This window comes from Lutra lutra, chromosome 11, assembly GCF_902655055.1.
Source record: "Lutra lutra chromosome 11, mLutLut1.2, whole genome shotgun sequence".
Classification (NCBI taxonomy): Eukaryota; Metazoa; Chordata; class Mammalia; order Carnivora; family Mustelidae; genus Lutra; species Lutra lutra.
Window position 1 is genome coordinate 22,391,833 of NC_062288.1, and position 27,531 is coordinate 22,419,363.

Consider the following 27,531-nt stretch of genomic DNA (forward strand, 5'->3'; position numbering starts at 1 on the left):
AAAACACCATATCCTGTTCTTGACAGTCACTACTGTAGATTATATGTGGTTTTGTATACAAAGCAGAAAGAATAGTTTCCTAAGGGACACATACAGTGGCTTTATTCTGATACTTTGACAAATGATAGTAAGAGACTTTTAAAGTGGTTATATTGTCATCAACCAAAATAGTAATTTGAAATTTTATGAGTGCATATTCTTCCTTCCCAAGTCTACATCCAGTGAACTGAGAGGTGAGTGTCAGGTAGGGTAAATCAAGCTTTAGGGAAAGATAAAAGAGTTGAAGGTGGTAGTGGGTACTGAACATTGTACGTTTTGTATTATTTCTGTTACATAATTCTGGGGATGGCTATAATTTTGCAACCATGCATGACAGATTCCTGGTTAAGTAATTGGTTAACAGACACTTCTGGGTTTTTGTTTTTAAACTGTAAGTAGTACTTAGATAAACAACTTGGTGACTTTTATAATTTTGTTTATTTTGGACAGAGAGAGCATGGGGTGGGAGGGGAGGGCAGGGGGAGAGAGAGAATCTTACACCCAGCTCTACACCCACCCGTAGTCTGTTGCAGGTCTTGATTTCACAATTCTCGAGATCATGACTTGAGCCAAAATCAAGAGTCTGATGCTTAACTGACTGATCCACCCAGGTGCCCTAGAATGGTTGTTTTTGTAATGACCCAGGTATACCTGGAGTTTTAATGGTTAATTTTATATTGTGGGCTTTAAATATAAGGTTATTGTTTGTTTTGGTGTGTTTGTCTTTGTTTCAGTGTTCTCACTGACTCACAAGTGTTTTCCTTTATTTTAGGAAGCTGAACAAGCAAGAACAGACTACTTCATTAGGACACTCTTACTTGAATTTCAAAATGTAAGTATTTTCCATTTAGAGATGGTTTCTAAGGATAGTTTTTAAAGAGAAGACACATAAATTGTATGCCATCTTGCATAGTTAAGGAAGTTTGTTAATTATTTCTCTTATGTAAGATAATAAAGAAGAAAATCAGAGTGTAACGTTTTATTATTTTTAGCTGTAAGCTTATCCAATTAGATAAAGTAATATAAATTTTAACTTTTAAAACAATTTTCCTAAATTAAATTTACTATATTTGGAATATTTGGTTCTTTGCTGCAAATACTTTTCCTCTATTACAGCTAGCAGATTATAGCATTGTTTGCAAAATTATTACCCACTTTTGCTAGTTTACAACTTTTTTAGAAACAAACCACCATCAAAGCCAAGTTTTCATTTAGATATATATTGTTCTTACTTGAGGCCTTTGACTTTAGTGTGTCAGATCAATATAAAAATGTTAATTTTCTAGGAAGAAATCAAAGAAAATCTGATGGACATTAGTGAATGCTATTGGCTTCTCCCTCGATCTCTGTATTTTTATTTTAATTTTTGAAAGCATTATGAAAAATTAAACATAGCAATCAAGTGCATCAGTCTTCCTCAACTATTAAATTTGTAAACAAACTTATACCTCCTACCTTCTGGTTTACAAGTAGACATGGTTCCAGCACTCCATACTTTGAGACATACGTTGATCTAAAATAAGGAAATGGATTGGGGTTAGACAAGTTAGTTTCTAACTTTCTTTTTCAGTTTAAACATTCTATTAGTCCTCTAGTTACAATAGATTTAAATACAAGTCTATATTGCTCAAACATTTACTGTGGATTACTTAAAAAATATGCATAGTGTAAGGGTTAAAGTGCATACTCTGGAGATACCTGGGTTCAGATCCCGCATTTGTCACTTGATGTGAAACATTAGGCAAGTTATTTAATCTTTCTGTCTTGATTTCCTTACCTATAAAATGTGTATAGTATTAACATTGCCTTCCTCATACCATCATGTGGAGAATAAATAATTTTTATATGTGAAGCCCTTATATCAATACTTGATATATGAGAGCCAATAAATGTAGTTATCATTTCTTTTTTTAAAGCATTGTTAAATACCACATAAATATCTTATAAATGACAGTCAAGTGAGATGTGTGGCATTTCTGTGTGCTTTAAAATGTGTAATATCTTTTTATAACTGCTGAATTTCTGTTATTCTTAAAGGAATCGCGTAGGCTATATCAGTTTCATTATGTGAACTGGCCAGACCATGATGTTCCCACATCATTTGATTCTATTCTGGACATGATAAGCTTAATGAGGAAATACCAAGAACATGAAGATGTGCCTATTTGTATTCATTGCAGGTACAAAAGAATTTTCCAAATATTTAAATACTTTGAAATATAAGTGGCATTATAATATGGGTCATGTTTGATATTTTAAAACCTAATTTTTAGGATTGCCAAGTGAGATAGGTCATTATATTGGTTTCCAAATAGTAAAACCTATCTGAGTCCTGAGGCAGTTTTTCTTCTCTTAATTTTTAATTTACGTTATATTTCTTCTAAAAGACTTAGAAATATAGTACATATTTCATAAAACTGCTATCAGTTTCTTTAAGTGACTTGTGTCTGCATTCACATTTGCTATAAAGAGTGAATGAAATTTCTGAGAGTCAGAAATTAACTGGTTAAAGAGTTCAGAGATTTTTTAAATGGAGACAGAATACCAAATATAGTTTTTCTTATCCAGTAGGTCGGATTGTAATGCTTATTAGTGAGTTGGAAAGGCTGCTTTTTATTTATGGGCCAAAAAGGTGACATGCTGATGGACAGGTGGGAATCAGTTGACAACTTGGTTAATTAAAAAATACTTTTCTATTCTATAGTTAATTCAGTGGTTAGTTGACGATTTAATTAAGTAGTTGACTGTTTTAAGAAGAGAAAAATCTAATTATAGAAATTGCTTTGACTTGATTTCTTCACAGATTTATCACAATCATTTTTTGTTCTGTGTTGCCCAGTGTACATAGTTCATAAATCCAATTCGATAGGAAGGTTTTCATTTAAAAAATGAAGTAGACCATTTAATATTTTTAAATAGCCCAAAATAGTATTTTAACTGTAGTGACTTAGAAAACACATATAAAAGGAAGAAGTCACTCACAATTCCAGAAGAGGTGTTCATTGTTAATATTTCAGTATATGTCCTTCAGTTTGTGTCCACACATTGTATGTGTGCTTAGTATTTAAAGAATGTTTCCCCATGTAATATAATTGTGTACATTTTTTTCTAAATCATGTAACTGTTCTTTCTGCAATGAATTATGACTACCCTTTATTATATATTTAACTTTCATTCCTTGGCATTTACTACCCCTCCCCATCCTTTTTCATCTATTTTATTTTAACTTTTTAAAACATTTATTTATTTTAAAAGATTTTATTTATTTGTCAGAGAGAGAGAGAGTACACAAGCAGGTGGGGAACAACAGGCAGAGGGAGAAGCAGACTCCCCACTGAGCAGGGAGCCTGATGTGGGGCTTGATTCCAGGACCCTGGGATCATGACCTGAGCCAAAGGCAGATGCTTAACAGACTGAGCCACACTGGGATCCCCTTTTTCATCTATTTTAAACAATAGTTTAAATGTCCAAGTGGCTGTTTTCATGGTACAATCTTTGAGCACATCTGTAATTACTTCATTGGGATAGATATAAGCAAATGTAATTTCTAAGTAAAAGAACATAAACTTTTTCATGCTTTTAATACATATTTTGTTACCCATAAAGCTAATGTTAATTATAATTAGTTTGTGGGGTGGCTGTGTTCCCGTCCTCTCCCTAATACTGTTATCTTGTTTGATTTAATGCCAGCATGACAGGCTACCCCGCCCCCTTTTTTTTTTTAAAGATTTGGTTTGTTTATTTGAGGGAGAGTAAGAGAGATCATGAAGGCGGGGAGGGTCAGAGGGAGAAGCAGACTCCCTGCCAAGCAGGGAGCCCAATGACAGACTCGATCCCCGGACTCCAGGATCATGACCTGAGCTGAAGGCAGTTGCTTAACCAACTGCTTTTTTTTTCCTTGGTTGTTTATATTCTTTTGTCAATTGCTTGTTTGTATACTTTGCCAGTTATTTCATAGCAGGCATTTATCTCTTAACAATTATGTTATAAATTCTTCATTTATCTTTATATATTGAGGTTGTTAACTTTTAGTCATGTTGTAAGTAGCATGGTTGTTTGTTTTTGTTTTTTTTTTTTAAGATTTTATTTATTTTTATTTGTCAGAGAGAGAGGAGCGAGAGTGAGCACAGGCAGACAGAGTGGCAGGCAGAGGCAGAGGGAGAAGCAGGCTCCCCGCCAAGCAACGAGCCTGATGCGGGACTCGATCCCAGGACGCTGGGATCACGACCCGAGCTGAAGGCAGCTGCTTAACCAACTGAGCCACCCAGGCGTCCCAGTTGCATGGTTTTTTTTTTTTTTTTTTTTTTTTTTTTTTTTTTTTTTAAGATTTTATTTTTTATTTATTTATTTGACAGAGAGAGATCACAAGTAGAGAGGCAGGCAGAGAGAGAGAGAGAGGAGGAAGCAGGCTTCCTGCCGAGCAGAGAGCCCGATGCGGGACTCGATCCCAGGACCCTGAGATCATGACCTGAGCCGAAGGCAGCGGCTTAACCCACTGAGCCGCCCAGGCGCCCCCCAGTTGCATGGTTTTTAAGTGGTTTTTATTCTGCCAGTCTTTTGCCACACATAAATTTTAAGTTGTTATGTAGTCAGAGTTGTGAATCTTCATTTATGAGTTCCGTCCATTGAGATGCTTAGAGAGTCCTTCTGTAATAGTAATACATAAACTATCTTTTTAGCACTTCTATAGGTTTTTTTGTAAACGTATTTCTAATCCATCTGGAATTTTTTTATGATTAAGGTATGAGGTACGAATCCAGGTTTTGCTCTTATTAGCTTACATTCCCTGTATCATTTATTGAATGGTCTAATCTTTACCCTTTCATGGGAGACTCCACCTTTATGTAATACATACATATACTCAGATCTGTTTGAATTTTGGCAGTGTGTTTCATCAGTCTGGTTGTGTATATCTTTGTGTGACCTTAGTCACACTTTTAACCAACAGATTTTAAATATATGTCATTTAACCCCTAGTAACTCAATGCAGTATTCTAGAAATGTTTTGATGTGAAGAAATGATAAATGTATCAACAGTTAAAAATTAATATTATGGATTATTAAGAGCTTTTTAAAAATTATACTAAGTTGCTTATAGATTTATTTTATCAGGAAATCTTAGATGACATGTTTGACAAACTACTGATATTTCTAAAGGTTCCAAAATATGCATTAAAATGTTGGGACGCCTGGGTGGCTCAGTTGGTTAAGCGGCTGCCTTGGGCTCAGGTCATGATCCCAGTGTCCTGGGATCGAGTCCCACATCGGGCTCCTTGCTCGGCAGGGAACCTGCTTCTCCCTCTGCCTCTGCCTGCCTCTCTGTCTGCCTGTGCTCGCTCGCTCTCTCTCCCTCTGTCCCTGACAAATAAATAAATAAAATCTTAAAAAAAAAAAAAATGCTACCCAACTTTTTTTCTATCTAAAAACTATTCTGGTGATGTCAGTAATGTCTTCAATTACTCAGAGTGATTCCCAGTCCTGAGATGCACGTCTCCTATCTCCCTCTAGTTGAGAGCAGTTGCTCTAATGTACCTTTGTCATGTTTAAAAAAAAAACAAACCCCTGCAGAATTTCACTTTACATTCTCTGGGTTCTATGAGTTCTTTAGGAGATGAGTGTGTCACTCATCTTTGTTCTTCTGCTGAAATCACTGCTAGTGTTCAAACCAATTTCTAGGGCTTTGGTATTCCTCATCTTTTCTGTACCTTTTGCAGATTGAAACGGTGTATTGTTTCCTCCTCTAAGGCACCAGAGCCATATTGGATGTAAAATAAACTTCTCTCTTCAAGTTATCATGTTGGCTAGACAGGATTTTCTGAGATAGAATTAGATTTCCAAATTAAAAGCTACTAGATATTCTGTGAATCACTTAGGTATTCTCTGAATGTTAGAAGTTCCCTAAATTAAATAAAAACAAGATGTAAATATAATGTTTAAGATGTTTGCCATGCATATAGTTTAAGTTATGATTTGTTTACTAAAATAGTAGAATATTGTCAGGTTTCTTAAATTATTTTTTTGCCACTAAAAATTAACATGTTCATCCACATTTATTTCATAGTTATTTTATGACAAAAATCAAATTGTTCTTTCAAACTTTATATTTATAGTGCAGGCTGTGGAAGAACAGGTGCCATTTGTGCCATAGATTATACGTGGAATTTACTAAAAGCTGGGGTAAGAATAATTTTTATATAGCATTATATTCAATTGATCTGTTATTATTTTCCAACTTAAGGGTAAATTGTAGTAAATTATAGCATGTGTTTCATTATGTTACTTCTTTAGAAATAGCTTTACTATGTAAGAAAAAAGGTAATGGAACTGGAAAAGGTATAAATGATGTATATTACATTGAGATAATTTGTGAGGCAGAAAAGTAAACATGTTACCACCCCTTGTTCTATGTGAATTGATACCTACATTTAGAATGGAAACTTCGGGTTGACTTTTCCAAATACAGAATCCTCATTGTCTTTTATATTTATTCTAGGTGTAAGTATAATCAGTTCAATAAATATTTATGCCTAAATGGAAATATTATTTTATAGTGGTTAAGGATATTGAGTCTGGAGCCAAACTGCCCAGATTAAAATTCAGTCATTTATTGTCTGTGGGATTTGGGTTCAGTTACTTAATTTCATTGTGCCTCAGTTTTTTCAACTGAAAAATATTAATAACTTGTAAAAAATAAATTAACCTTTGTAAAGTTCCTAGAACTATGTGTGTCCTACAAATAGCAAGTGCTCAGTTCAATGTTAGTTTTCATTAAAACTGGTGTTAATTGTTGTTACTACCACTACTATTTCAAAGACGTTGTGTTCAATACTATGGAGGATATAGAGGTAAATGAAACATAACCCTTATTACAGATTTGAAAAACATTAGGTTGTCTCATTGTATATAGATTTGCTTCTCTTGCTCGTTCTGTAGTATTCATTTTCAATGCACTATTTCTTACAGCTTTTTAAAAAATTATTTTTTTAAACAGTATGTCCAACATAGGCTTGAAGTCACAACCCCAAGATCAAGAGTCACATACTCTACTCACTGAGCCAGCCAGGCTTTGCCCCCTTTGTAGCTTTAAGGTGTGTTTCTGTGAATATGTCAATTTTTATTTTATATCAAATAGAATTAATAAAATATTTAGGGTTTTTTCTTTTTAACTTCTTTCCTCCCTCTATTCCTTCTTTTTTCCCCTGCCTTAACATTTTTCAGTGTTGCTAGGGAGTATTTATTTGACAGAGAGAGATCACAAGTAGGCAGAGAGGCAGGCAGAGAGAGAGGAAGAAGCAGGCTCCCCACTGAGCAGAGAGCCTGATGCGGGGCTCGATCCCAGCACCCTGGGATCATGACCCAAGCCGAATGCAGAGGCTTTAACCCACTGAGTCACCCAGGCGCCCCTCAAATGAAAATCTTTAATTGAACAAAATTTAACTAGGATTCTAACCTATTTTTAACATGAAAGTCAAAGATTAAAAATGGGATGGAAAGAGGCATTTAAATAAATGCCAGTAAGCAGAATAAACATCTGGTCATTCCCGGGACACCTGGGTGGCTTAGTGGGTTAAGCCTCTGCCTTCAGCTCTGGTCATGATCTCAAGGTCCTGGGATCGAGCCCCACATCCGGCTCTCTGTCTGCAGGGAGGCTGCTTCCCCCTCTGTCTCTGCCTGCCTCTCTGCCTACTTGTGATCTCTCTCTCTGTCAAATAAATAAATAAAATCTTTAAAAAAAAAATCTGGTCATTCCAGAAGTTATGTATTTTGAACATAGTCCTCATTTGATTGTGTTTGGCTTAAATATATATAATCTTATGTTTTAGGTTAAGACTTGATGTCAAAAAAAATTTTTTTTAGGATTTTTATTTATTCATAAGAGAGAGAGTGCATGCAGAAGCAGGGGGAAGGGGCAGAGGGAGAAGGAGAAGCAGACTCTGCTGATCAGGGAGCCTGATGACAGACTAGATCCAAGGACCCTGGATCATGACCTGAGCCGAAGACACGACGCTTAACTGACTGAGCCACCCAGGCACCCTTTAAAAATCTTTTGAAGTATATAAAGACTCTCAAATAATAAGCCTGGGAACCTTTTTTTTTTTTTTTTAAGATTTTATTTATTTATTTGACACAGAGAGATCATAAGTAGAGAGGCTGGCAGAGAGAGACGGGGAAGCGGGGCTTCATCCCATGACCCTAGAATCTGACCTGAGCCAAAAGCAGAAGCTTAACTTGCTGAGCCACCCAGGCACCCAGCCTGGGAACCTTTTTAACTCTTTGTCTTTATCACTTCAAAATATTCTTGTTGATCACCAAGTTCTAATTGTTCTGCCTCAGAACAAATCTGTTTGTATCTTTCTTTTTTTAGATTCCTTCAGTAAACTTCTACCAGTTTCTCCCCTTCAGACTCTTATCTTCCATGCTGCAAAGCAGACTGAATGTCAAATCTGCTCATGTCAGTGTTACCTACTGTAGTAGTTCTGATTCCAGATGTACCAAAGAATTGTTGGGGATGTTTCACAGTCTCCAGAGATATAGCTGAGGGATCTGTATTTTACCTACTTTCTTAGCTGGTCCTTACATAGCCAGCCCAGAAAACAGTCGCCTGTGGAATGAGTTCAAGCTCTATTATGTTTACAGTCTGATTCCAGGTAGCCTTGTCTTCTTTCCTCCTTAAATACCTCTCCTTTCAGTTTTAGGCTGTATCCACATCAAGTTTCTCAATTCCCCAAACCGATTATACATTTAATCTGCCGTGCTTAGGTATATTTCCTTAACTTTTTACTCCACACACCAATCAGTGCTAGTCAGTGTTTTTATTCCCACTGCACTGCAGTTATACTGTGGCTGGGTACTTACTTTTTCACTACCTCACTAGCTTGACGGCTTAGGGTCCAGATTCACTTTCTGTCTATAATGCCAACAACAGTGTCTGATGGATGGTAGGTCGTGCTCAGTAAATGTTTTCAGTCATCCAGCATGTATAGAAGGTCTGTTTGAAACATTAAAGGTTTATATGAAAGAGTTGATGTATTAAATTCTTTGTTTTAGAAAATACCAGAGGAATTTAATGTATTTAACTTAATACAAGAAATGAGAACACAAAGGCATTCTGCAGTGCAAACTAAGGTACCGTTTTTTGTTTCACTTTATAGACTGTATTTTTTTTTATGCCTTCTTGGTTTGTTTTTTGTTTTGTTTTGTTTTTTTTCCAAATGTCTTTCCCTTGTTTATTTTCCCCTGTTTATCATGTCATCTCCCTAATAGGAGCAGTATGAGCTTGTTCATAGAGCTATCGCCCAACTGTTTGAAAAACAGCTACAACTATATGAAATTCATGGAGCGCAGAAACTTGCCGAAGGAGTGGTAGGTGTTCTTGGCCTATTAATTTTAGAAAACTTCTTTCTTTCTTTGTTTTCTTACTTTCTTTCTTTCCTTCTAGAAAACCAACCTTTCTTTCTTTTCCTTCCTTCCTTCCTTCCTTTTTTCTTTTAATTTTTTTAGGTAATCTCTATACCCAGTGTGGGGCTCAAACTTGACCCCAGGATCAAGAGTCCTATGCTCTATGACTGAGCCAGCCAGGCACCCTGAAAACTTCTTTTTACCAAGATGTAATATTTAGCTTTTTAAGTCATCTATGTTTTACCTGACATGAATATATCTGTGACAGTTATTTTTATTTGACCTTGATTTTATTAACTCCTTTCCTTCTTCCTGTTTGCATCTCTCAATTGTCATGAATATTTAATGACTCCAGTACAAGTTAAATAATATTCAAAGGAAGTTAGGAAGTTAGGTCTTATGTCAAAAATCTTTACTGTTTCACATATAGATTACTTTTAACAAAATTAACTGCATTGTTCTCTCTTTTCTTCTACCCCTACTTAAAATTAAAAAGTAATTTTAAGTTGATTCTACATGAATTAAATTGTATTCTTGGTCATGGCGATAAAAAGTGTTGTAGTTAATTTTGTACAGACTTTTTAATTAAGCAGAATTACAGCCTGCAGCGAAGTCCCTTTTTGGCATGTGTTTAGTTCAGTGTCATTTTAGCCTTAAAAGATCTTACTGGACTTTCAGACATTTTGACCTGACAAAAATAGTTTGTTCTCATAGTGTTCTCACGTGTGCCTCTTTTTTCTAACTAGTTCTTTTATTTGCTGTCTTTCTGTAATCATCTTGTCCTTGAAAGTATTGAGTTATTTTTTTGATAAAATTTCTTTATGTTTTTATCCCTGAACCTGATAGCCATCACATGATAAATCAACTTAGTCTCAATAACTGAAGTAAAATGAGGAAATGAGTTGCAAAATTTATAACCTTTGTTTCCTTTTTCTTCTTCACATTGTTTTTGGCATTTTCCCAGACTATTTGTTTGAAATTTCTTGGTTTTATAAATGAGAGACTTGTTACCAAATGCTGATCTCAGTGTCTTAATCTAATATTGATCCATGAGTTTTAGGGACTGTGTATTTCCTTTATTAGCCAAGTGATAATTATAGATTATTTTATAACTGGAAGTTTGCGTCCTTTGACCTCCTTTACCCATTTCACCCACCTCCCCACTCTGGCAAGTGCCAATCTGTTCTTTATATCTCTGAGTTCAGTTTTTTGTTTGTTTGTTCTTAGATTCTACAGATAGGTGAGATCATATGGTATTTGTCTTTCTCTGTTTGACTTCTTTCATTTAGTATAATGCTCTCAAGGTCCATCCATCCGTGTTGCTGGAAATGCCAAGAATTCTTTCTTTTTTATGACTGAATGATATTCCATTGTGTGTATATGTCACATTTTCTTTATCCATTCTTTGATAAATGGACATTTGGGTTGCTTTCATGTCTTGGCTCTTGTAATAAGGCTACAGTGTACATGGTGGTACATGTGTCTTTTTGTTTTCACTTCCTTCGGATAAATACCCAGAAATGGGATTATTGGATCATATGATAGTTCTTTTTTTTTTTTTTTTTAATTTTTTGAGGAACCTCCACATTGTTTCCATATAGCTGCACCAGTTTACATCCCCACCAACAGTGCATGAGGTTTTCCTTATCTCCACATCCTCTCCAACACTTGTTATTTCTTGTCTTTTTGATGCTAGCCATTCTAACAGGTATCAGGTCTCATCGTGGTTCTGATTTGTATTTCCCTAATGATTAGTGATGTTGAACATATTTTCATATATTCCCGTTGACCATCTGTATGTCCTCTTTGAAGAAATGTCTATTCAAGTCTTCTGCCCATTTTTAATCAATTTGTTTGTTGGGTTTTTTTTGCTATTCACTTCTCTTATTTCATAGGTTGCCTTTTCATTTTGTTGATAGTTTCCTTTGCTGTGTAGAAGCTTTTTAGTTTGATGTAGTCCCACTTGTTTATTTTTGCTTTTGTTGTCTTTACTTGAAAATAATTTTAATGCAGTATTTAGTGCCTTCAAAGCTTTTAAATGTATTTAAGTAATCTCCAGAAAATGATATGTGATAAATATTGCATTGCTCTTTCATCTTTGTTTTCTCATTATCTGATTGTTTTTAGGTTTTATTCCATAAAGTAAACTTCCATTAGTCTGAATTTCACACTAGGATTATAATTTTGTTATAGAATGTTTCTGTCTGATACGTCAGAGGTTTACAGATAAGGAATAGAAGAAAGATGGTACACATGTTACGGGATGAGATGAAATACCACCTAATGGCAGATTAATGGGTTATTTCAAGCCTACTTTCTTATCTCTGCCTGGTACATAGGAGACACCCACTAAATGTTTGCTAACTGAATTTAAAATGTTAGATTATGTCCTTGCATTTTAAAGCTGAAATGGTGACTGCTGGATTACCTCTGGGTGAGATGGGTATTTCTGTTTTGTAAAAAGGAAAAACAGTTTTCCAAGGAATCCATTCTGAGAAAACTGTATTTGGTAAGAATAAATATATTGCCATATTGCCAAAGGTTGTATACTGTAGTGTCTGACACTATGTAACTATGTAACTCAGTGGATGAATAGATTTGGAAAGGGGAAGGACAACAGAATAGAAGAAAAGATAGCTTTATCGTTCTAGGTAATTTTTTGATAATGTCCTCTTAAGAAATCTTGCTTTCTAGGTATTTCTGAATCTAGTTGATTGTTTTTATAGCAGGTTTATATGTGGCTGGAGACCATAAATCCCAGTCAGAAAAAAATTGGAATCTAAAATTTGGAGAAAATCATCTTAGAACTATGGGTTGAGTAAAATGATTAGAAATACATTACTTAACGTTTCTGAACCTATGCTGTGAGAAACAGTTATAAATATATTTATTATTTCTCTGATTTAAAGGTAAAGTTTAAAAAAAAACAGACAAACAAAAACCTCTTAAAATGTATGTTCCAGAATTATTTTCATAGAAATTTTGGTTGGAATGCTGATAAACAATATAAGACTCTATAATAGATGATATTTGTTAGAGGTATTTACAACCAAGATGACTTTCCAGAGTAGGAGATCTAAAAAAGTTTATTCTGGAATTGAGTAGCCTATTGATCTGGGATTTAGAAACACTTCAGTAAGCAAATATCTGTAAGATGTACATGCATGCCTTTTTATCTCTTATATAAAAGACCAGTTATCAATACCAGGATTTTCAATTCTAGAATGATGGAGTAATAGCAACAATAGTTTGTGTTATCATCCTTCTGTTGTTATTGTATATTTTATTTATTTTTTTAAGATTATTTATTTATTTATTTGACAGATCACAGTAGACAGAGAGGCAGGCAGAGAGAGAGGCGGGGAAGCAGGCTCCCCGCTGAGTAGGGAGCCCAATGCAGTGCTCGATTTGAGGACCCCGGGATCATGATCTGAGCCGAAGGCAGAGGCTTTAACCCACTGAGCCACCCAGGCGCCCCTGTACATTTTAGATGTGATACTGAATTCTGAGTATTTTTTCCTCAAATATAATGTCCTTTGTTTTTAAAGCACTTTGGTTTAATTTTTTTTTTAATATTTTATTTTTTTATTTGACAGAGAGAGCACAAGTAGGCAGAGAGGCAGGCAGAGAGAGAGGGGGGGGGGGAAGCAGGTTCCCTGCTGAGCAGAGAGCCCGACGCAGTGTTCGATCCCAGGACCCTGAGATCATGACCTGAGCTGAAAGCAGAGGCTTAACCCACTGAGCCACACAGGCGCCCCACTTTGGTTTAATATTTATTTTGTTTTGCAGTTGATAATATATCTTTAAGTATTTGATAATTAGGTTCTGATCTTTTATTGTAGCCTCTGATATGGCTGTTATGTAGTAAATATTAAGACACAAAATTAGTGAAAGGAGTGAAGGTGGTCAAAGGTAAAAAAAATAACTCTAGTAAGCTCTTCTTGAAACAAAAGAATATACTAGAACCTAATTTCAGTAGATTATTTAATTGCTAAAATTCCTTTCACCTTCAAAAGTTGGTGATTGTTTCAATTGGTAATAAAAGCCCCTTAAGAGAGCTATTACATTAGGACACATGAGAGGACAAAAGCTATAGTTAATAGTGTCAGGAGATATGAATAGAGCAAACATTACTATAGGAAAAATAAGGAATCTAAGAAGAACATTGTCCTTTTTTGAAGTCCAATAGCCAGGAGGATTTGTTCATGCTGTGCAGGCAGTGGTTCTCTGAGCTGCATTTCTATTCTACCACATTGATTTCTTTCATCAGATGAAATTCAGCATGTTCAAAAGTCTTACCTCCCCCCAGAGTTTGTTTTCCTCTTTTGGCCCTTTCTGTTAATGGTTCCACCGTTCTCTCATTTATCCAAAATGAGGAATCCTTCATGACGCCTTCTTTCCTTTGTCATATTTGTTTGAAAATGCCCTTAATTTATCTTCTTACTCCCTTCCCACCTGTTCCCTTCCACATTCTGTTCTTTTCTTTTTTCTTCTCAATATCTTATCTATCTCTCTCTTGTTTATTTTTAATATATTATTTAGTTATTTGAGAGAGAGTGAGCAGGAGCAGCAGGGGCAGTCAGAGGGAGAAGCAGATTCCCCACTGCGCAGGAAGCCCAATTTGGGGCTTGATCCCAAGACCCTGGGATCATGACCTGAGCCGAAGGCGGATGGCCAAACCACTGAGCCACCCAGGCGCCCCTCTTACCTGTCTCTTAATGTCATTCTACATGCTGCCTTAATACTCCCAACTTCTTAATATTTTTCAGCTATATCCTTTTTTTTAAGCCATATTCTTAATATTCTCACCTTTAAACAACATCTCCACTTTCACTACTTTATGATTTTATGATTACCCCTTTACTTCCTAATTTGGTAATATTACTAGACTATACATCTTGGAGTTAAATACTAGGTACTTTACATATTTTGTATCCTCTCTAGTGATTACTGTTTAGTGCATGTCTCATATTGATCCACATTGCCTTACCTACTATTCCAGAATCCAAAATGCTCTGAAAACCTAAAGTTGTAGGGAGGAGGGGTGAGAGAAGAGAAGGGGGAAAAGAGAGGTGAGAATGTTGGTTTGGTATTATACTCATTTGACAGGAAAACCTGACTTGACTTGAGGCTGTTCATATTGTACTATAAAAAATCGGTGTGTTTTACAGATTAGAAGCAGTTTCATATGGTTAACCTTTATTTAACCTACTTAATGTGAATGTGTACAGATTTTGATACAAAAATATTAACTGTTTTGGGACTGTGTAAGCAAATGAATTATCTTTATGATGCAAAGAATGTCTAAATTCTGGTGATGTTTGAGGATCCAAGTTTGGCATCCAAAAGACCTGATTTACCTGAGGCAATACCAATTTATATTTGTCTAGGTGTAATAATAATTAGTGCTCCCATTTCCGTTCTCAAAGAGCCCTGATTCGGACAATAGATTACCTGGTACCCTACCTTAGCAGATATCCCTACAACAGATGCCTTTGTTATGGCTAGGTGGCTTTAATTAAGAGTGAAAATATCCATTCCATGTTACTGTTTTCATCAGAGTGAGATACATATTAAGATGCATAAAACTCTTCTAATACATCTGATTATGTATCAGGAGACGGAGTGCATTGAAAATTGTGGAAAAGCTGAGATCTCTGTTTTCCTTAGTTGGGCATACTTAGTTAAAAAAAAAAGTCACTGGCAAGAAATAGTTACAAAGGCAGAGAAAGTGCTACGATGGACACAGTAAGAGTGTCTTTTGATGTAAAAAAAAAAAGCATCTACAGTTTGAGAGTTCTTTAATCATAGTGTGTGTGTAAAGATAGCTTTTTTTCTTTAAAATTAATCTGAGATGTTGGCAAGGGTAAAAATCACTGTCTTCTGGCCTGTTAACATATCCTAGCCAGATAAAACTGAGTTACTTCCTTGAGGGTGAAACTAATTCAAGGCAGTGTTTTATGTATTAATTTCACAACTCTTCTATTCACAGTCCTAAACACAACCTAAGATTCTTTAAACTGTATTGACTCTGGAACATCCATGTTAAGGAATATTACTGGTCCTCGAGACCAGCAAGAACAAGGAAATCCCTGAATTGGGCTCTCGCTGCCTTTTTGGGGTTTATTTGGTTAGGGAGTGATACAAGGGCTATATATGCTAATGGAGCAGGGCACTCTGTGGTGATAAAGGGTAGGGCAAAGAGTGATTGAAATGTGATCTGGGCCTGCTTAAAAGTACTAGATAGCAAGAGGAATCCCCAAAAATTAGGAAAAGTAAAAGATAGAAGCCTTATTTTGTTGGCTTTGTTCCCCCCCCGCCTCTGTACATGTTAAGATTATACTGGTAGTGATGCCTGAAAAAGGTGGTATCTTTTTTTATCTTTATATTCTTGGAAATCTGTTCCTTTATAGTAGCATTTGAAATGTGTTGAAAAGCCATGGTACACAATTAAGTTTTCGGTAACTGGAGATAGACTAGGTTTGTTTTAAGTTTATTTATTTTTTAGTAATCTCTATCTAGTGTGGGGCTCAAACTCATGACCCCAAGATCAGGAGTCACATGCTCTTTTGATTGAGCCAGCCAGGAGTCGCAGACTGGTTTTTGTTTTGTTTTGTTTTTAATCATTTAATTTTATTTATTTATATATTTCTAAAGATACATATATATATATATATATATATATATATATATATATATATTTTTTTTTTTTTTAGATTTTATTTCTTTATCTGTCAGAGAGAGAGAGAGAGGGAGAGAGAGCGAGCACAGGCAGACAGAATGGCAGGCAGAGGCAGAGGGAGAAGCAGGCTCCCGGATGAGCAAGGAGCCCGATGTGGGACTCGATCCCAGGACGCTGGGATCATGACCTGAGCCGAAGGCAGCTGCTTAACCAACTGAGCCACCCAGGCGTCCCAGATACATATATTTTTTAATTAACATATAATGTATTATTTGCCCCAGGGGTACAGGTCTGTGAATCCTCAGGCTTATACATTTCACAGCACTCACCGTAGCACAGCCTCTCCAAATGTCGGTAACCCCACCACCCTCTCCATACCACACCCCTCCACACACACCCCCGCAACCCTCAGTTTGTTTTGTTGACATTAAGAGTCTCTTATGGTTTGTCTACCTCCCGATCCCATCTTGTTTCATTTTTTCCTTCCCTACCCCCAAACCCTCCACTTTGCCTTACAAATTCCTCTATCAGGGAGATCATATGATAATTGCCAGACTGTTCTTTGATATTAATCTCTCTCATTGGAGTTTGGCCCTTATTTAATCTAAAATATAGAGAATATAAAACTCATTTTGTTGTTTGGGGAAATTGGCATTATTTTAAAAATTGAAAAGCCTAGATAGAGGCAGTTTATGTGAAACATGAGAAAGGAGAATTAATTTTTTTCTAACTTTAATGAAGCATTTTTCCTCCCCTCTCAGGAGAATGAAATTAACACTGAAAATATGGTCAGCTCCATAGATCCTGACAAACAAGATTCTCCTCCTCCAAAACCACCAAGGACCCGCAGGTATTGTACGTCACATTTTCTTTGAAAGGATATTTTTATTTTACCCACTGTTAATTAAATTCTGATTATTTCCAAGTTATTTTTATAACTTTTATCATTCTTTTGTCTTGGGTTTGGCATGTACATGGCAACTGATTTGTTACTGGTGTACTAAAAATTCTGTCGCACTTTGGGTAAAATCTCAGTAGTACCTTGTACCAGGGTGGTGAACATAACTGTGAATTGATAGTAGCTCATATTTTGGTATGTAGTACAATTAAATTTTTAAATACTCTATAAAGATTTCAGTTTTTGCATAATGACTAAAAAAGTAATATTGTCAAAAATTGTATGTGCATTAAAGAAATTAATAATATTACTAGCAAAGATGAGTTTATTTCTCTCAGCATTTTATTACTTTCATACCAAATTCATTTGTAATAAAGTCAAGATGTATTTTTGTATTCCTTTTTATTTCTTTTTTCTTTCACGGTAGCTGCTAAGTCAGTTACATGGTAGTATGGAAAGAATATAGGTAAAAATCAGAAAGCTTTAGTTTCAAGTCCTTTTTACCCGTTTACCACCTTTGAAGTTGTGATTAAGTTACTTAACTTACTTGATCCTGGGTTGGTTTTGGTTTTTTTTAAAGTATTGTTCTAAGGATGAAATGAGATAAACTATGTGAAAATGCTACATATGGGACTTGGCACATATTAGATTTCCATTACATATTCGTTTTCCCATGATAGTGTAGAATTAAAATGGTGTTAATTGAATTACTTTTTAATTTTTTAAATTTTTTTAAATTTTATTTTTTATAAACATATAATATATTTTTATCCCCAGGGGTACAGGTCTGTGAATCGCCAGGTTTACACACTTCACAGCACTCACCATAGCACATACCCTCCCCAATGTCCATAACCCTACCACCCTCTCCCTCCCCCCCATCACCCTCCGTTTGTTTTGTGACAGTAGTCTCATAGTTTGTCTCTCTCCTGATCCCCTCTTGTTTCATTTATTCCTTTCCTAGCCCCCCAAACTCCCCACATTGCCTCTCAAATTCCTCATATCAGGGAGATCATATGATAATTGTCTTTCTCTGATTGACTTACTTTGCTAAGCATAATACCTGCTAGCTCCATCCATGTTGTCACAAATGGCAAGATTTCATTTCTTTTGATGGCTGCATAGTATTCCATTTTACACACACACACACACACACACACACACCCACACACACACACACCACTTCTTCTTTATCCATTCATCTGTTGATGGACATCCAGGTTCTTTCCATAGTTTGGCTATTGTAGACATTGCTGCTATAAACATTTGGGTGCACATGCCCCTTTGGATCACTACGTTTGTATCTTTTTTTTTTTTTTTTTTAAAGATTTTATTTATTTATTTGACAGAGAGATCACAAGTAGATGGAGAGGCAGGCAGAGAGAGAGAGAGAGAGAGGGAAGCAGGCTCCCTGCTGAGCAGAGAACCCGATGCGGGACTCGATCCCAGGACCCTGAGATCATGACCTGAGCCGAAGGCAGCGGCTCAACCCACTGAGCCACCCAGGCGCCCCACTACGTTTGTATCTTTAGGGTAAATATCCAGTAGTGCAATTGCTGGGTCGTAAGGTAGCTCTGTTTTCAACTTTTTGAGGAACCTCCTTGCTGTTTTCCAGAGTGGTTGCATCAGCTTGCATAATTGAATTACTTTTAAAAGGAGGCACAGTAGAAGATCTGTAATAATAAATTATTAGAATGGCTTATCCAGGGTCTTGTTTTAAGCAAAGATCTGCCCAAATGGATTGGCCATCCCTCAAAGTAGGACTTTTTTTTATATAGGATTCAACAATTTTTTTCCTCCTTAAAAGTTTGCTAGACATTGGGGTACCTGGTTGGCTCAGTCGGTTAAGTATGTCCCTTCGGCTCAGGTCATGATCTTGGAGTCTGAGGATCGAACCCCATGTCCCACTCCCTGCTCAGCGGGTAGTCTCCTTCTCCCTCTGCTCCTCCCCCTGCTCCTTCTCTCTCTCTCTCTTTCTCACTCAGTCTCTCAAATAAATAAATAAAATCTTAAAAAAAAAAATGTGAGTGTTGGACACTATAGTGGACAATCCATATGTTGCATATATTTTTTGTGGCTGGGCTTAGAATAAGTGCTATTTAAGTGTTTTAAGCCTTGTTGTAACCTTACATCAAGGAAGGATGAGGAAAAAAGTTTGTTAGTGTAATTACCAGAGCCATTTGAGTAGCCACAAAAACCCACAAAGGGACACAAGGAAACTTGGGGGTGATGGATATATGTTTATTACCTTGATTGTGGTGATAGTATCATGGGTATATGCACATGTCCAAACTCATCAGATTTATACATAAAATGTATTGGTTTTTGTGTATCAACTATACCTAAGTAAAGCTATTTTTTAAAATGTGAATTATCAACATATCCTACACAGACTGCTTCCAAAAAGCACTTAGAATATTCTTGGTTAAGGGGTACGTGAGTGGCTCAGTCAGTTGAACATCTGACTCTTGATTTCATCTCACTTCATGGTCTCATGGGTTGTGGGATCAAGTCATGTGTCTGGCTGCAAACTCAGCAGGAGTCAGCATGAGATTCTCTCTCTCCCTCTCCCTCTGGTTCTCCTCACCCACACGCATACATGTGTGTACACACTCTCTCAAATAAATCTTAAGAAAAAGATTACTGGTTAAATAAGCCTGCTTGAACACATTTAACTCTGGTCCCTCCATGAACTTCCTAAAATTATAGTGAAGGGATATAAAAATGTATAGAGATTAAAAAACAAAATTGCAGAGGGGTGGCATCAGATATGTCAACAAAATTGTAGAAAGCACATGACCATTGAAAATGGACTTAACAGAGAAAGCTAAAACTTGCTTTCCTGTAGGTGGGGGAAACCAGTAAGAACCAACATGATTTTCCAAAGAACCCCCAGAAAAGCTCAGAAATTGGAAGGCCTCCTTAAGGCTGGTGTGTAGGATGGGACTAAAAACAAGAAGAGTATTTAAGTACTCTATAGAGTGTTTCGAGTATTAATGAGTTCATGATACCAGATTCCTTACATTAAATTGAGCAAAGGACTGCTTCTCCTTAAATCATTTGGGCACACAGGAAGGATTTACTCTGGAGCAGTTGAACCAGGGAGTCTCTGGATTCAAGACATCAGGTCCAGGTGATGGTGGGGTTTGTATTGCCTTACTGAAAACAAGAATATGTATGCTGAATGGTCAGATCCTCCAGCTCCCTTGCTGCCAGATTGCTGGTGGGAGAGAATCTCCCTCTGGAAGAACTAACCAACCCAAGAGATGAAATGTATACTTATTCATGGTTGTGGCCCACCAGTGATTTGCAAGGGTGGTACTCAGTTATCATGCAGTTAGATGACCACTAAGCCACAAGCCTCAAGCCCTCCCCCTTACATAATATGTAGACATCTTCCAGTCCTTTTTAATACTCCATTCTTTTTTTTCCCAAAGATTTTATTTCTTTATTTGAGAGACAGCAAGAGAGTGAACGAGTGGAGGTGGGGTGGGGCAGAGAAGAGAGGGAGAAGCAGATTCCCTGTTGAATGGGGAGCCCGATGTGGGGCTTGATCCCAGGACCCTGAGATCATGACCTGAGCTGAAGGCAGACACTTAACTGACTGAGCCACCCAGGCAGTTCTGACTCCTATATATAGTTCTTAAGAAGCAACTGAGGATATGGCCACCAAAACAAGGAAGTGGAACTATAAAAACTAAGATGGGACCTGGAAAACAGAAGGGTCTGACACAGGAAAGAAATCAGCTCTGTGGTGACCTAGGTAGTCAGTGGTACACACTGGAGCACAGGGCCCAAGGATCTAAGAGGAACATCTGTGGTATTGATAGTTACCTAGTGTGCTTGATTGACCAGTTAAAAGGAGGTGTACAAATCTGTTAGAAAGTTCAAAAAAGGGCTGAATTACTGATGATACATAGAGAACTAAGCCATCTGAAACCCAAGACAATTAAGAAAAACAGGAAGTTGGGGCGCCTGGGTGGCTCAGTGGGTTAAGCCGCTGCCTTCGGCTCAGGTCATGATCCCAGGTCCTGGGTTCAAGCCCCACATCGGGCTTTCTGCTCAGCAGGGAGCCTGCTTCCTCCTCTCTCTCTGCCTGCCTCTCTGCCTACTTGTGATTTCTCTCTGTCAAATAAATAAATAAATAAAATCTTTAAAAAAAAAAAAAAAGAAAGAAAAACAGGAAGTTGTGTAAGAAAATATAGGAAATCATGGTGTCATCTGTAAGAATATCTGTAGTCATAAGATGGAATTAAATGTTACAGTAGAACAGTATTGAGAAGATGGAAAAGATACACAGTAGGAAGACAATGAAGAATGTGTGAGGGAGATCAAGAAATAGCAATTTATGCATTTTGAAATATTTTGAAATTATGGAAATGAATCTTAGAAGCAGCTATTTAAGAAAGCTGAAAGTTCATGTCACTGGATAGCGGAAGGGCTGTGGGAGGAGACTGCTCTTTTTCATTAAAATTCTTGTATTTGTAAACAGTATACATGTATTACCTTATTAACCATTAAGTTTTGTTTGACAGTTACAATGTTTTATTCATAAAGGGATGAATATTCTTATTATACTCTTTTCTTACTGTTTTCCAGTTGCCTTGTAGAAGGGGATGCCAAGGAAGAAATACTTCAGCCACCAGAACCTCATCCAGTGCCACCCATCTTGACACCCTCTCCCCCTTCAGCTTTTCCAACAGTCACTACTGTGTGGCAGGACAATGATAGATACCATCCAAAGCCAGTGTTGCATATGGTTTCATCAGAACAACATTCAACAGACCTCAACAGAAACTATAACAAATCAGCAGATCTTCCAGGGAAAAATGAATCAGCTGGTGAACAGATGGATAAAAAATTGGAGCGAAATTTAAGTTTTGAGATTAAGAAGGTCCCCCTCCAAGAGGGACCAAAAAGTTTTGATGGGAACACACTTTTGAATAGGGGACATGCCATTAAAATTAAATCGACTCCATCTTGTATAGGTGATAAAATCTCTAAGTCACAGGAATTGAGTTCAGGGGATCTAAAAGTTGATGATGTTTCTCAGAATTCTTGTGTGGACTGCAGTGCAACACAGTCGAATAAAGTTCCACTTATTCCTCCAGAAGAATCACAGAAGAATTCATGCACACCTCCAAGGCCAGACCGCTTGCCTCTTGATGAGAAAGGACATGTAACATGGTCATTTCATGGACCTGAAAATACCCTACCCAGGCCTGATTCATCAGAAGGCAAATCCTCAAATATCCACTGTCAAGCAGTGAAAACTGTGAGTCTAACACCGAGCCCCGCAACACCAGCTGAGACCCAGGATCTTGCAGATCATCCCAACAGTCCGCCTCTATTCAGAGCACCCCTCAGTTTCACTAATCCTCTTCACTCTGATGACTCGGACTCAGATGAGAGAAACTCTGATGGTGCTGTTACCACAAATAAAACTAATATTTCAACAGCAAGTGCCACGGTTTCTGCTGCCACTAGTACTGAAAGCATTTCTACAAGGAAAGTATTGCCAATGTCCATTGCTAGACATGATATAGCAGGAACAATACATTCAGGTGCTGAAAAAGGTAATAATAACAGTATCTAACACTTAAATATTTTTATTCTGTGCCAGTCACTGTTCTAAGCACTTATCTATATTAATTATGTTCTATTCCACATTTCACTCTAGTACCTACAGCAGAATTTCAGTATCTTACATACTTTTTTTAAAAGTAAGCTTTTGTATATTGTTTCCTTAATTTGGTTAATTGAATCACTAGTTTTTGTGTTTCCCAGGTATTTTAGTTGATGTAACTGAAAATTTTTGTGCTTTTTTTTTTTTCCTTCCTGTATTACAGTTTTTAGTATTTTCTGTGGGGTCAGAGATTTAGCTCACTGAATAATTAGAAATCCTTTGGGGAAGATAGAATGGCTTAAAGTAACAGTGAACACAAATAATGTGGGATGGCTTGACTGGCCATTTAATTTCATCGACGTTTATCACAAATACTGGTTAATCATCTTTTTCTGCTTGTTTAACTACAAAACACCTTTTAAAACAATTCTCTTCACAAAATACTTGCAAATGAAGCTTCTTTCAACTCTGAGATTAACCCAGAAGCAAAATTGCAACTACTTAGCAGAATACAGGAAATTTAATTCAGTCAGTAGTGAATGTGATATATCCTCCTTATCTAAGTCACTGCTACTATTATTTAATTAATGACTCTCTTTTTAAAACTGTCTTAGGTTTTCAAGGTAATACGTACATTTGGTTCCCAAGATGTATTGTTGGTTGTTGAAACTCATCCTTAATCTACTAAAAAAATCCTGCCTGCCTTCTTAAATAGGCCATAAAGTTGAGAGCAAATGTAATAAACACAAAAGCTATTACAGGTAGATTGATTATCAGTGGTCATTTACTTGTCAGTGAACTTTGGTCTTGACTTACATAGGTTGGTATTTACAAAGTGCGGGCAAAGTAAGTACTGTGAACTTGAAAGATAACTTCATTTTTCTATTTCTTACCTAATAAGTACCACTCATACTATGGTGCCTTTATTTCCCCCAGCTCCCACATACTGTGTTTTTTAATCTTGAGAATGTATCTGGTAGAGTATGGAGAATCTAAGGTAGTTTCTTAAATTTACAGGATTCTCTGTAGTCTTGATTCTTCTGTGTGTGTGTGTGTGTGTGTTTGTGTGTGTGTTTTAAGATTTTATTTATTTATTCCAGAGAGAGAGTGGAGGTGAGGGAGAAGCAGTAGGAAAGGGACAAGCAGACTCCATGCTGAGTACAGAGCCCAGTGCAGGGCTCCATTTCAGGACTCCAAGATCACAACCCAAGCTGAAGCGAAGCGTCAGACACTTAACTGACTGAGCCACTCAGGCGCCCCTCTTCTGGATCTTCAGAAGATGATGGTTACCGCCATAAATACTACTTTACCAGTTAGCCATAATTTAAAATTGTTAATATCTTTTTCTTCCTCCACTTTGGAGTTTGAAAAATAACTGCCAAGGTACAACTATGCAAGAAAATGAGTTGAAATTTTCATTTTAGGCTTTTGTAGCATGTCAGGCATGCATCTCGTACCTAGGAAATATATTTCTTTAAACCATTCGTGGAAATAGAATTTGGTGTGAGGACAGAAAGGATATGCTCATAAAAAGTTATTACTACCTGATGAGTCTTTCTGTGATAACAGAAGGAGTTCCTTTAAAATACAAAATACTATGTAAGGAGAGTTGGAATCATCCTGCTGTATACCACCTCACTTGTATTCTCTCCATTTTATTCGTATGCCAAGGCAAAGATAGCTATAAATGTGATTTGTGGTTTCCTTTTGCCCTATTCTAACTATGCTAAATGGGTTTGGTATTAACTGAAAATTTTCCTGTGTAAGTATTCTATGCTATGACTTGACGACAAGTAGTCCTATTTTTAATGTTTAGTTATTTGCTTTATAGATGAATCACTAGCATAAGAATTAGGTTTTTGTTTGCTTGTTCTAGAACTTGTTAGGGAGTTAAACAGAATAATTCCGTTTTGATTCCTTAAACACCCTTTTGTGTAAGTTACTGCCTGACAAAAATTCCTGGCTGTGAATTCTTATTTTAATATTGACTCAGGCCTCCTGAAAGATTTCTCCAACTTGGCTACACTAAGTCCCCATTCAGTGTATGATTTGCAAAAAGCCTGTGTAAAATATGCAGTCTCTGGTTGGATACCCTCTAAAACAGAAGTTTATAACATAGGAAAGGCGATCCCAAAATCCAAGGAAAAACATGGAGCTGAGAAGCAAGAGCCATAGTTAGAAAATAAAAGCCTTTAAGAATAAAGATTGTCATGAGAAGAAGAGACACAAAGTTTCTGGAAAGATACCTGATATTTGATGTAAACTAAGCAAAACTACTCTTCCTGATTTGTTCACTTTATTATGAAATGGCACAATGCGAGTTTATGCATCCCTTCCTTCCAGCAGCCGTCCCTTCAGTTGTGAGCTCTTAGTAATATAAAGGCAAGGGAAGAATGGTGATGGCTCTAATTATTACCACTGGATAAGGTGGATTGTTCTATAGTGGCTTAACTTTATATGCAGGAGAGAGTTCCAGTTCCAGTGATGGACTGTGTGTAAAGTAATGAGCTAGAATTCTTTTCTCAGCAGGATCCAGAAGCTGTATTTTCTTTGGTCTTTAGTTAAATAAATGTAGGAAGGAGAAGAGCAATCCTACCTATCTCATGCTAGTTGAAACTTGAAAAGGCTTTGCTGATTTTTCAGTCTCTTTAATATAAAGCCTGTCAGATATGGTTAAATAGCAAAGTACCATGGCAAGATTGCTCATTTTTTAAAGAGAATAGTTGTTGGACCCAGACAAAATAATACAGGATTCTTATATTTCCCTTTCCTCATTCTATCCTTTCTAAACTGAGAATCCGTACACAGAATTATATCCTCACATTTCCTTTCTCTGCCTCCAGTGAAACCTCAAAATATCTAATACAGGGACACCTGGGTGCCTCAGTTGGTTAAGTGACTGCCTTCAGCTCAGGCCATGATCCCAGGATCCTGGGATCAAGCCTACGTGCTGCTCTCTGCTCAGCGGGAAGCCTGCTTCTCCCTCTCCCTCTGCCTGTTGCTCCCCCTGATTGTGTGCACATGTGCTCTTTCTCAAATAACTAAATAAAATCTTTTAAAAAGAAATCTAATATAGTCTATGTTATAAGTTAACTGATGTGACTCAGTTAGTGCATTATCTTTTCCAAGAGTGATTTTGTTTTTATTGGTGAAAAGCTTTAATATGATTTCAGGCAGTATTCTCAGAGTAGGTCATATGCCACTGTTCAGAAGATTTTAGGCATTAAATAAAAGAACATTCGAAAAAGTTTAATAGTTCTGTGTATATTAGAAAAATAACACTTCAAATTTGGTATTTGTCATTACTGTTTAAAATATGACCCGAGGGGCACCTGGGTGGCTCAGTGGGTTAAAGCCTCTGCCTTCGCCTCAGGTCATGATCCCAGTGTCCTGGGATCGAGCCCCACATCGGGCTGTCTGCTCTGCAGGGAGCCTGCTTCCTCCTCTCTCTCTCTCTCTGCCTGCCTCTCTGCCTACTTGTGATCTCTGTCTGTCAAATAAATAAATAAAATCTTTAAAAAAAAAATATGACCCGAAAAATTAATACAATGTGACCAAAGGACATAGTTAAGTTAAAAATGAGTGGGACTTAAAAAGTAAATAGGACAGTGGGACGCCTGGGTGGCTCAGTTGGTTAAGCAGCTGCCTTCGGCTCAGGTCATGATCCCAGCGTCCAGGGATCGAGTCCCACATCGGGCTCCTTGCTCATCAGGGAGCCTGCTTCTCCCTCTGCCTCTGCCTGCCATTCTGTCTGCTTGTGCTTGCTCTCTCTCCCTCTCTCTCTCTGACAAATAAATAAATAAAATCTTTAAAAAAAAAAAAAAGTAAATAGGACAGATGGTGGTATGTAACATGGCACAATTCGTGAAAGGAATTAAGCAATTGATTCCAGTTTGGGAAACACTGGCTTAAGTCAAATGACCAAAGCTTTCCTTCATGGAACCAAAACATCATCTGAAAACCCTTGCTTTCTACTGAAAACTGCATTCCGACTCAGAGGGCAGAGTGAGTAACATCTGCAAGGTGTCTGGAAAGTCAGGAGAGAGTGCAGCAGTGATGGGAGTTCATTTGTTCATTAAGCTTTTGTTCATTAAGCTTCATAATTCTTGATATCGAGTCAGGTAGTAAGGATTTCTTGTTTGTTTTTTTTGCTTTTTTAAAAAAACTGGCTTTCTTAGATACTTGTGGAATTGATTTTTAGCATGTCAGAGTTTTCTTGTTTAGATAACAGATTGATTCTTTAATGAATTAATATTCTTTAACAAGTTTATAATTGTCTGAATCTTAATGTATTTAATATAGATGTTGACGTTAGTGAAGATTCACCTCCTCCGCTACCTGAAAGAACTCCTGAATCGTTTGTATTAGCAGGTGAACATAGTGAGTGTCTTTTCTGCTTTTTACATACTTCATACCATAATAATAAAGTCCAAAAAACATGGCTGATTTTAGTCTAGTTGCTGCTGAATTGCATAATAAAATTCAAGAGGTTTGAATTGAATTGATACTGACAAATGTTTTTAATTCCTTATATGAAAAAAACATTTTTTAAAATATTTGAAAATGATATTTTTTATTTGCAAGATTGCTAAAATGTTACTTAAATTTAGTTAAATTCAGTACAGTTGTATTTGCCAGTGGTGTCTTTTCATTCACTAAATATAGCACTTATTTATGAAAAGGCATTAATTGCCTCACTGGGTGCCATTTTAGGTAAGTAAATATTTAAATTGGGTTGTAGGTGGGCATCAGTTCAGTTGGTGTGAATTGAGGGAGATGTTAGGCCACCTGAGTATTAGTGAGAACTGGGAGAAAGTTATAATATTTCAAAGCCTTGATAATATATTTCTCCTCTGTCTCTTCTTTAAAAAGAGTACAGAAACAGCT

General features: G+C 36.7%; 1 protein-coding gene and 1 long non-coding RNA gene across 4 annotated transcripts in view; one reads left to right on the plus strand and one right to left on the minus strand.

The window, feature by feature from the left end:
- Nucleotides 1–27,531, plus strand: part of PTPN12 (protein tyrosine phosphatase non-receptor type 12) — a 93,506-nt gene that overhangs the window by 60,760 nt on the left and 5,215 nt on the right. For both annotated transcript variants that reach the window (XM_047694656.1, XM_047694655.1), the window contains exons 7-14: nucleotides 812–871; nucleotides 2,077–2,219; nucleotides 6,150–6,216; nucleotides 9,088–9,165; nucleotides 9,304–9,402; nucleotides 16,882–16,970; nucleotides 21,618–22,594; nucleotides 26,947–27,024. In XM_047694656.1, coding sequence (XP_047550612.1) covers nucleotides 812–871; nucleotides 2,077–2,219; nucleotides 6,150–6,216; nucleotides 9,088–9,165; nucleotides 9,304–9,402; nucleotides 16,882–16,970; nucleotides 21,618–22,594; nucleotides 26,947–27,024 — 1,591 coding nt within the window. The remainder of the gene's footprint in view (nucleotides 1–811; nucleotides 872–2,076; nucleotides 2,220–6,149; nucleotides 6,217–9,087; nucleotides 9,166–9,303; nucleotides 9,403–16,881; nucleotides 16,971–21,617; nucleotides 22,595–26,946; nucleotides 27,025–27,531) is intronic.
- The window catches only part of LOC125080692 (uncharacterized), a 136,672-nt gene that overhangs the window by 51,059 nt on the left and 58,082 nt on the right, over nucleotides 1–27,531 (minus strand). For both annotated transcript variants that reach the window (XR_007121456.1, XR_007121454.1), the window contains exon 2: nucleotides 1,495–1,552. This is a non-coding gene — a long non-coding RNA (uncharacterized LOC125080692). The remainder of the gene's footprint in view (nucleotides 1–1,494; nucleotides 1,553–27,531) is intronic.